The 10,319-nt window shown below is 54.8% G+C and overlaps 1 protein-coding gene across 1 annotated transcript in view; it reads left to right on the top strand.

The window, feature by feature from the left end:
* Window positions 1-9,942, top strand: part of LDLRAP1 (low density lipoprotein receptor adaptor protein 1) — a 14,128-nt gene extending 4,186 nt beyond the window's left edge. The window contains exons 3-8 of the mRNA XM_009882198.1: window positions 458-572; window positions 3,447-3,519; window positions 3,967-4,050; window positions 5,471-5,601; window positions 7,316-7,350; window positions 9,352-9,942. Coding sequence (XP_009880500.1) covers window positions 458-572; window positions 3,447-3,519; window positions 3,967-4,050; window positions 5,471-5,601; window positions 7,316-7,350; window positions 9,352-9,496 — 583 coding nt within the window. The 3' untranslated portion in view covers window positions 9,497-9,942. The remainder of the gene's footprint in view (window positions 1-457; window positions 573-3,446; window positions 3,520-3,966; window positions 4,051-5,470; window positions 5,602-7,315; window positions 7,351-9,351) is intronic.
* Window positions 9,943-10,319: the final 377 nt, after the last annotated feature.

The raw sequence follows: 10,319 nt of genomic DNA, 5'->3' as shown, positions 1-10,319 counted from the left end.
AGCCTGAGGATTAAATCACAGGCTGAGAATAAGTCTTTCTCTATCCTTGTGAGCTTATTCTCCAAGGAAAATCTTATGGTGTCTCTTCTGAAGGCAGAGCATTTGTCAGGCATAGTCCTAGGCTGGCACGCTGCAGAGTCTTTACCTTCTCTAACCTGTCCTTTCCCACAAGGTGAAACTTTTTCTCTTCTCTCCTGCCTCTGTGTGTGATGCACGTGGTTCATGCCATGGCTGCAGGAGTTGCTCTGGGCTTCTCCTATGCTCAAGCCAGTGGCATCGACTCCTCTGCTTTGGGAAGGAGTTGCGTTGAAGCCTGGTAACGCTCCTGTGCTCCCTCTGCCTTCCCTGGAGCTGGAAGCCCCGGGGTGGGCGCTTGCTGGCAGGTCAGAGGAGGGGCTGGTTGATCACCCTTGTGCACAGCAGTGCCCCAGACAAGACGTTTCGTTCTGTCTTTCAGGATATCCTACTGCACGGCAGACAAGATCCACGATAAAGTGTTTGCCTACATTGCCCAGAACCAGCTCAATGAGAACCTGGAGTGCCATGCCTTCCTCTGTACCAAACGGAAAATGGTCAGTCCAGAGGAAGAAATGGGGATGTGGCTGTAGGAGGAGGAAGCAGAGAGGGGCTGCGCCGGTGAGATAACAGCTCTGCCCCTGGTTAGAGCGAGGGGATTCCCTGCCCCAGCGAACGGCCGCTGGGGAGCACCCACCCTCCTGCTGCCATCAGCGCCTGCCCGCGGGCACGTAATCCTGGCAGTGCTGCCCACTGCCTGCCCATCGCTCTCGAGCGGGCGCAACTCCGGGCTGGATTCAGCCCATCGTTTTTAAGATAAAAGCCTTTCTGCCCCAAGGTTTGGAGCAGGGGTGAGAGGACCTGGCCCTGCACCGGCACCTGAAACCCCCCATGCTGTCCCACCATCCCGGCTGCTGGGACTCTTCCATCCTCAGCATCCGCTTTCCCGGGGCCGTCAGCACCAGTCTGAGCCCGGCGCGGGGAGAGGCTTTGGCAGGCAGGGAGGTCTCGGGGGAGGCTGGCAGCGAGGTGCCCCGGGGGCAGCCTTGTTGATGGGAGGCATTTAGCCAGCGGTTCTGGGCTCGCGCCCTGGCTTCCTTCCATTTCTTGCCCTTGAAGCTCCCTGTCTGATTTTTAGCAGCGTCTTTGCAGACAGGGCCGTGTCCTCCCCGCGGGAGCAGCACAGGAGACCCCGCTGCGGTGCTCAGGACAGGGCTCGGAGCAGAGACCTGTATATAGAAAACGGTCTCTGGCTCTTGCTTTGAACCCGCTCGTGGGATTTTTTTTTTCCCGCTGATTCAGTGCATCAGGATGGGCAGGGACCCAGCGCTGACGAGCCGGGGAGGGAGAGAAGTGGGTCGCTGGGCATCGGCTGCAAATGGGGCGAGGAGAGCATTGGGGGGGGTCTCTCCAGTGGAGCCAGAGCTGGGGCTGAGCCCCCTCCCCACAGCAGGACGGGGCTTTAGGGGAGGGGAAAGGCAGCTCAGATCCCTCAGCCCCCAGAAATCCTTCCCCTGGTGCCTGTTGCGGGGCCTGAGCAGAGAGCGGGATTTCCTGGATCTGCAGAGAAACAACCTCCCAAGAGCTGTTCCCACCGGGCGCATCCCGGCCTGGCAATTCCTTGGTCCTTATGAGCATCTCTGTGCCCGGAGCACGGCCACCGCAGCTCCGTTAATATTCTGCACTTCTCCCAGCTTGGTCTTTTTTTCTTGGGGAGAGAATAATGGAAGCTACAAGTTGTCTCTCCTTTTCTCAGCGTGCGCTCCCATCCTTGCACGGCGAAGATAAGCCTCGCTCTGCAAATTAAAATTTAAATCTCTCCAGTGCTAAAAGAATTATCTCAGTGGTACATCAGCTCAGTGCGTCTCCCTCCAAATAAAGTTCTCCGACGCCTTTTGTGGCAAAAACTAGAATTTTATTTTTTTTTTTCCTTGTCTTTAAAAGGCATGAACGTCATGCTGGTGAGGTGATGCCCTGCTCCCAGGCCAGGGACCATCCCTGCCCCAGAGCAGGGTCGCTGAATGTACGCACAGCTACCAGTCACGGGCATGTAATTAGTCCGTATTTTTAGTTCATGGGTAATTCTCAACGGTAGCTGGGTCTATTAAACTTGATTCAGATGTGACAGCTTAAATTGTAAACAGCTGTGAGGAGTTTCATACTTAATTACCATATTTAAGTTTTTGCCATAAAGCGTTTGCACTTCCATCAAAGATGTAAATAGCTCCGACATTCAAATGAGCTCTCCTGCTTTGCGAGGCTTAATTGGCAGCGATAGGTTTGCTGGGTCTCCTCCCTCCTCCCGCGCAGGAGCGTCTGGCTTTTGGGGGATGCCCGTGCTCTGTTGGGGCTCCCCCCACATCTCCGTCCTCCCAGCTACCAGGGGCTGCGGGTTATGGACCCGCATCTGGGTTTGTTTAGTTTGTGATTTGGTAAAACAAACTCGCTCCTCGAGGATCCTGCGGCGCGCCAGCCTTGCGGAGCGTTACTCGTTACCTCCTTGCACTTAAACTGCTCGTGAGCTCTGCCTTCTCCTAATGAAAGTGGCATTTATGTCACTATTTATACATCTCCAGCAACTCGGGCTATTTAAGGCGGTGGGTTTTCTTTAATGCTGCTCAAGCTCTTGGACTGGGGAGGAATGGAGGGAGTGAAGGGGAAGGTGTCCCTGCTCCTGCTGCTGCAAAACAATCCCACACTGTTGGTCTGAGCCAGCAAGACCCCGGCTTAGTGCGGGGGAACCAGGGGAAGACCTTGGGCTCCCTTGTCCTGCCTCTAACATTGCTCCCCTGTGGAGAGAACTGTAAATTCACGGTGTTTTACCCTGTTTGAGCACTTTTGTGCGCGCAGGCGCGCGCGGTGCCGGGGAGGGATGGAGCGCAGCTCCGCGCATCCCTCCCCAGCGCCGGTGTGGCCGACGGTGGTGCGGTCCAGGGCTCGGCCTGGGTGCTGATTCCCTTTGAGATGTTGGTCGTTCTGGTGGGTGATGCTCTGCGGTGGGCGCAGCCCTGGAGCGGGGAGCCACATCCCTCGGGGAGCCGTGAGGACGAGCCTGGGACCGTGCAGCACTTGCACTTGTTTCGATCACGCTCAGGTGTGGGGTGCAGGAAGAGCTGTGCCTGCCCCCGTGGTCAGGAGCAGCTCTTCTCTCCCCATCCGTCAGCGCAATGGCTGTGACAGCCGTGTCCCTGCCTCTTCCGTCTGCCCGTTACCCATAAAGACGTCTCTGCAGCGAGCTGCGTGTCCTACACGGAGCTGGTCTCTGCTTCCATCAATATTTGATTATCCGTCCCCAGCCAGGCGGGGAGCGTGCGGAGCAGAGGACTGGTTGGATCCAGGTTAACACGGATCTGCAAAGCAAAACCTCCAAATGGTTTAAATCTACACGAGGTCCCGTCCATTAACGTGCTGCCTCACCACTGTCGTTCCAGGCACAAGCGGTCACCCTCACCGTAGCCCAGGCCTTCAAAATCGCATTTGAGCTCTGGCAAGCAGCTAAGGAAGGTGAGTTGTTTTCCCCTCTTCCCACTCTTCTCGTGAAAGTTCAAGGGATGACTTTGGGTTTTTTCCAGCTTTCAAGTGTCATTTCCCCTCACCCTCCAAATTTCCGGGCTGCTGTTAAAGTCGGTCCAAGCTCTGGTGCGATTTCTTCTTCTGCGTCCATCTTCCAGGTTTCTCTCAACAGCCTTGTAAATCCGGCCGAGTTTTGGCTGCGCTCCTTTCGTGCAGGCGGGGCGGGCAGGACCTGGTGCTTGTCTCTTCTCCCCCAGCCCTGCCGCTCTCGGGATTTTTGCTTTCACCTCCCACGAGATTATAAAGCCACCCGCAGCCCGGGCTGCTCTGGGCAGAGGAGACCTGGTGGCCCATCCTAGCTGTCCCCCGTGTGCTTCCTCCCCAAAAGCCTGTGGGATAGTGCTCCGTGGGCAGTGACGGGCTCTCCTTCTTTTGCAGAGAAGGAGAAGCGGGAAAGGTCCATCTTGGAAGGAGAAGGGACCAGCAGCCCCAGCTCGGAAGCCCCTGCCCATCCCGACACACGTAAGTCACCAAGAGCAGAGCTTGGCTTCGGGCCCAGGGATGGGGAACAGCCGGAGGGCTGCGGGGTTTTCCCTGACCGGGGCAGGCTCCAGGGAGGGCTGGGAAGACCAGTGAGGAGCAAACACTTCGGTCATAGCAGAGATGTTGCCCTCGGCAGAGCACTTCGGATGCGGTGGCCGCCTGCCAAGTCCTTCCATCTCCTCCTTAAAGATCTTGTGCAGCCCCTCGTACACGGCTCCTGCCGTCCCAAATCTGTTTACTTCTGCCTGAGGCAAATTGGTCCTAATGTCCTTATGAGCTTAGTGTGGACCCACACATCCTGAGTTTGATTTTGGGTTTGTCTCGGACCCAAAAGACTTGCCATGCCATCAGCTGAAGGAGATGGACATCCAGGTGCCACTCTGCCTCCGGCTCCCCTGAAGAAGGAGAAGTATGTGAAAATAAAAAAATTAAATAGAAAACCCGCTCATAATTCAGTGCCTGGCCACGGGTCCTCTGCTGCCTCTGAAACACAAGACACGTAGCCAGGGAGAAATGGGACAAAAGGCTGATCTCTCTTCCATGCTGGCCATGGAGATAAGAGGATTTGGCACGGAGGAAAATAGCATTAAACTGGGCTTCCTTCCAGGCTGGCACATCTCGTTTCTTCATGTGAAGGCCCGGGACTGGAGGAATCTGTCACAAGCGGTGGCACATCGGGATAAATGAGGCCCCGGGGGTGCCACGGGTGTAGGAACGGGCTCTGGCATCTGCCTGGGGGATGCTCTGCCGCTGGGGCTCTTCTGTGGCTGCCCTTACTGCAGGGTGATGGGGATTTGAGGCTTCCCTGAAACAACCCGGCCCACGGCGTACCGGCAGCCCCCGCGCCATGAACTGGCCTTCACCCAATGCGGGATTTGCCCTCGGTCCTTTAAAATAACGATGCATCTTTGTAAGATGCTGAATCCGGGCTGTCGGCTGAGCTGAAGATAGCGTCAGGGGTCTGTTCCCACCCTGCGGTCAGGATGTCCTTGGGGGTGGGAAGTCGTGGGGTCGGGATTTCCTGGGGTGGGATGTCCTGGGGTGGGGATGTGTCAGCTGTGCTCCGGGCTGATCCTGACTCACCCTGAACGTAAGCGGGTACCCGGCAGCCTCCCCCGGTGGCTGCTGGAGGGACCAGCCGGCTGATCCTCCCCTGCATCCTGGTCCAGAGGGTTTCAAGTGCCTCATTTGAGCATCACGAATTATACAGGCTGAAACCACATCCCCAGCTGGGGGGAATGCAGCTCCTCCGTGCTAAAATTTGGGGCCATCCTGAAGGAATTTGATGGAACCCTTCGATTCCCCTCTTGAGGGGAAGCGACTACTGCAAAAAGGCTTGGTTTCGTGTCGCCTCTGTTTTCCCCTCCCCTGCCTCATTCCCCGTCCTCTTTGTTCACAGCAGCAGCTACGGGCAACTTGCTGGATTTAGAAGATCCTGCCAAGTCGCCCCTGACCAGCAGCGCCAACTCCCCGCACTTAGATAACAGCGTGTTTGGGCCCAGCTCCTCCGTAAACAACAACGTGGTGTGGGTAAGTGTGCTCCCGCGGCAGCACGGCGTCTGCCCAGCCGGGCTGGGGGGAGCGATGCCACCTCCGTTTCGTGTCCTCCGGGTCCCATCACGGGGCTTTTCCGTTTCGTGTCCTCCGGGTCCCATCACGGGGCTTTTCCGTTTCGTGTCCTCCGGGTCCCATCACGGGGCTTTTCCCAGGTAACCGCCCCCCCCCGCCAGGATCCCTGGGGCGGCTGAGCCCTCGGGGCAGGGTTTCGGAGATGCGCAGGCAAGCCGCGTTTCCGTGTCCTACTTGAAATGATCGATTAGTGTTCGAGTGCCTACTGCCCTTTTTGGGCTCTGTAAATAAATGAATGAGATTGCGAGGCACTCTGCGAAACGCCGCTGTCAGATAATTGAATATTACTTATTCTCGAGCAGCGTTTCTCAGTGGTTTGTCACTTAATTGAGAGACCACCTAACTGCTCTGTTCAGGGGAAAAAATCATTATGTTGGTGGCTTTTGTTTACTGTTCGCTAAAACCGGGTTATATTTATGTTCATTATTACTCTTATTTTTCCCTCGCTCTTGTTTGCGGCTGTATCTCGCTTGTGTGAGCGTGGATGGCTTCTCTAAAATGTCCTCAGTCATCTGGCTTAGTTGTTTCATGGACCACTAATAGAAAAATCACAACCCGGACCATGTGTCCGGGTGTGCGGCCATCGGGGAGCCTCCTCCATGCCAAAGTGCTCCATCACCAACTGGGCTGGGGCTGATCTTTGAAGACGACCCTGTCCCCACCACGTGCCCTCTCTGGAAAAACGCCCTCTGCTAAATTTTGGAGAATTGTATGATAAAGGCCTTTGCCTGGAGCCTGTTTCTTGCGTCTGCCGGGTCTGAGCCTGCGGCTTTTCAGGTTAAACCTGAAGATCAACTCTAAGCCTCCTGGAGGCTTATGAGCGGTCTCCGATCCCTCCCTTCTTGCCGAGTTTTCATACTTTACATATTACATTAAGTCTGTAAGTACATCACAAGATTTTGGGAATAGTCAAGTCTGTCTGTAGCAAAGCCCTCGCACAGAGCCCATCTTCCAGCACGGGAAACCTTTCTCCCCCAAGCAGCTCAGACGCTTTCTCTGGGAAACCTTAAGAGCAGATCAGAGATAACGGATCCCAAAGCTGCTTCCGAGCGGTGCAGGTTCCCCCTGTGCTGCTGCAGAGTCGCTTTCTGGGTTCCTGATCCAGAAAAGCCCTGAGGGATGCCTGGAGCATCTTCCCGAGCTCTGTCCAGGTCTCTCCTCTTAGCGGGAACCTGCAGCACATGCCAGTCTCGTGGTGGGAGCTGGAGGAGCCGAGGGCTGGGGTTGACCCCGCAGGGGGATGATGGGCCGGATCCGGCCCGTGCAGGCGGTGGGGCAGAATTAGCCTGGTTTGGAGATGGTGGGAAAGGGCTGAGCCCCTGCCCCATCCCTGGGCTGCGAGGGGAGTGCGGCATCCCCAGCCCGAGCCCTGGGACCTGCTCTGAGGAAGCCTGGACCACCCGGCGGTACGGCTCTTACCCTGGGACATGTGCAGAGAGTGAGATAAGACCTGCCCGAGGAGGCAGAGTGCCAAGAGGAGTGTTGCTTTCGGCACTCAGAAGTCAATATATATATTTTTTGTCTGCCGCGCTCAAGCGCAGAGCCGGATCTCTAAATACACTTTTGTGCGTTCTCTTAGCAACTACTTCTCTCTCTTTTTATCTCTTTAACAAAGGAAATGGATGATGGTCTCGACGAGGCATTTTCAAGGTAATTCTAATAACTCCCTTTACAAGTTCATACCACCGGGGACCAGCCCGGGAGACTCGACTAGTGACGGGCTTTTAATAACGCTTCTAATCTAATCAGCCCCCATGATCTGACCTAGGCAGCTGCCCCATCAGTGCCTCAGCTGTTAATTGAAAGATAGGCTTTGAGGCTGGCTGATAAGCCAAATATTTTGACAACCTTTTAGGGATGGAGAGAAGCTGTATGTAATAGGGAATTTAATTCCCCAAGCAGTTAGCGTGTCCGCTCCCGCTCGCCAGGGCGGTTTGAGGCTGCCTGTTTCCAGCCCCCCGTGCTGGCTGTGGCGATGCTGATCTCAGCTTCTGGCACGGGGGGACTTTACCCGTCCTCGGCCCCTCCGTGAGGTTTGGACTAACTCTGGGACTTCGTTCCCATCTGTCCCCAAACCAACAGCGACGGCGGAAGGCAGCCTCCCTGCTCCACCGGTCCCTGTCGCAGCGTGGTTGCATCGGGGCAACTCTGATGCGCCCGTTTGGAATTCATACGCCTGAGCACGTTCAGAGTTCGTGGCTGTGGCTTAGTTCACTTTTCAACCCAAATTAAGAGCTGCACACGCGCGCCGAGCACTCCAGCAATGTTAAACAAACCCGTTTTCTTTCAGGTGAGTTTTCCTGTCTGTCCTCGTGCAGGCAGGGCCCTGCGGGGTGACGGGGATGCTTTAGTGTTCCCAGGTCCCATCTTCCAGATAAGGCATGAAGCCGCCCGGCCCCCGTTTGGGCTGCGGAGGCCCCGGTTTGGGCAAAGAGCTGCCTTTGGGTGCCGACACTACGGGCAGCAGAGAGCTGCCAGGGCTCTTCCTCCGGCTGGGAGTCGGGCAGCAGCGGGGCTGAGCCTGATGCCGTCACCTCCCCGAGAGCCGCTCGCCTCCGCCGGGGTTTGCAGCAGCACAAAAACTGCACGCTCAGCCCGAAGGAGACAGACCTTCGTGCCTCGTTTGGCTCTTGGGAACGATTTACAGCTTCCACTTCCCCGGTAGCCCCGTCCCAAGCTGTGTTCGATAAAGGGGCTGCTTGAATTTATGTCTTAATGTCATCTGTTTTCCTCACCTCTGTTCCTTGCTCTACTTAATTAAGCAGATGTTGTTGGTTGCGGTCTTTTGTTTTGCATTGCTGGATGCCGAGCTGTCGCATCACCCTTGGCCTTCTGGTGACTCAGTATTTGGACTGCTCATCCACCGAGGCGGATGCTTCTGCAAGCGTTCCTGCCGCAACATCACGGCTGGTCGTTTGTCTTTTTTATTAAAAAAACGTGCGCGTGGCTAGTTTAATCTGAGGCTTATTTGACACCGTGCTTCCTCTGGATGAAACACCAAATATTTGAGTTAACCTTTTGGCCCTGGGAGAATTGATGCTGCCGTGTTACATTTTCGCCCAGGTATTTAATAACACGACAACAAACTGGGGCTTGTTAGGTTGGGCGAAGCATCTGGGATGGGCTGAGCTGAAAACCCCTTAAAGCTGACCCCGTGGGCTCTTCAGCATCATCTGAGCCCCGCTGTGGCTTAAAGAGTTAAACGCGGGGGCCGGGGAGCTACGGCACACGCTGCGTGTCCAGACACACCACCCTGACAACTGAGTGATTGCACTGAGGCTGCTCCTTTGGTCAGTGGAGCCTTTACGCTGAGATAAGATCCCTGCTAACGCCGCACCCGCCAGCAGTATAGCTCAGAGGAGGAAAACGGCCCCGTTCTGCCAGACCGTTAATATACGGGATGTCCAGACTGCAAATTCCCTGGATGCCTGTAGGGGAAATGTTAGGATAAACCAGCAGCAAAGCTGCAACAAACTTGAGGGAGCTGCGAATGTTACGTGCCAGCTCTCCCCTTACTGAATTACTTTGTTCCGTCGGAGGATTTTGAAATGTGGAACTGCAGCTAAGGCTCGGCATTACGGATGCATCAAGCGTCCGGGCTGTAAACCGCACGGATTTGTGTCCTCACCTTCTGTTTTTCTCCCCTCTCAGACTGGCTCAGTCGAGAACAAACCCTCACGTCCTCGACACGGGACTGACGGCTCAAGACATCCAGAGTGCAGAAACGCTCTCACCTGTAGACTGGAACCAAATAGATTCCAACACGGGCGAGAAAGATGATCTGTTCATGTTTTGAGGTCAAACGCATCTAACAGCTGACAAGAGAATAACCACTAGAATTCTATGGACTGAATCATGCTGTGCCGGGTGCTGTACGCAAGGGACTCTTCCGAGGGCTCTTCACCAAGTCAGATGATGTTACAGCACAGTTTAGACCAAAGCTTTAGAAATCTAATGCAGATTTGCGTACCTTGCTTTTATCTAAACCACAAGATGCTCTCGAACGTATTTATTCGTAGCCGTTACAGTTTACATATATTATTGGAAGGTGTGTAGAGCATCTACAGTATTAGGTGGCAATATACCGTGGGAGAACCTTCAGCAGTGCCTCTTCCTCTCTGAAAAAGACTATGCAACACCAAAGTCTCTCTGTCTCTACTTTTCTAGACAAAGGTCCACAGATGCAAATGCAATGGCAAGCACAACTGTTACTAATCCACTGTTTCTTGAACAACACATCACCTGCCGAGGCAGGGGGAGGAGATTTGCAGCAGCTGCTAACAGTGTTAAAATCAAAGAGGTGGCAGAGATCTTGCTTTTGTCGTGAATGTCTGTGATACTCTCACAGTTGTCAATCACCCCTACGTGTTCTGGCTCTTTCTTCGCCAGCTTCGTATGGGAATTGACGCTTTTTTTACCCAAAGACTCTATGAAAGTTTTGCACTTTAAAACTCGAACTGAAAGCAGCGGTCGGAATTGTCAAGGTAAGCAGTGCCTGTAACTTCTCTTCAGAAGCTATTTACCCCCAAAAAAAACCCCCAACCCCAACCCGGCAATGCTGCAGATCTGTTTCCAAACCGACTACTCGCATGCACCGCTTCTGATGCGACTCCAAATAC

This window comes from Charadrius vociferus, unplaced genomic scaffold (assembly GCF_000708025.1).
Source record: "Charadrius vociferus isolate BGI_N301 unplaced genomic scaffold, ASM70802v2 scaffold613, whole genome shotgun sequence".
In the NCBI taxonomy this organism is placed as follows: domain Eukaryota; kingdom Metazoa; phylum Chordata; class Aves; order Charadriiformes; family Charadriidae; genus Charadrius; species Charadrius vociferus.
The sequence above is the reverse complement of the archived record's forward strand: the minus strand, read 5'-3'. Positions and strand labels throughout refer to the sequence as shown.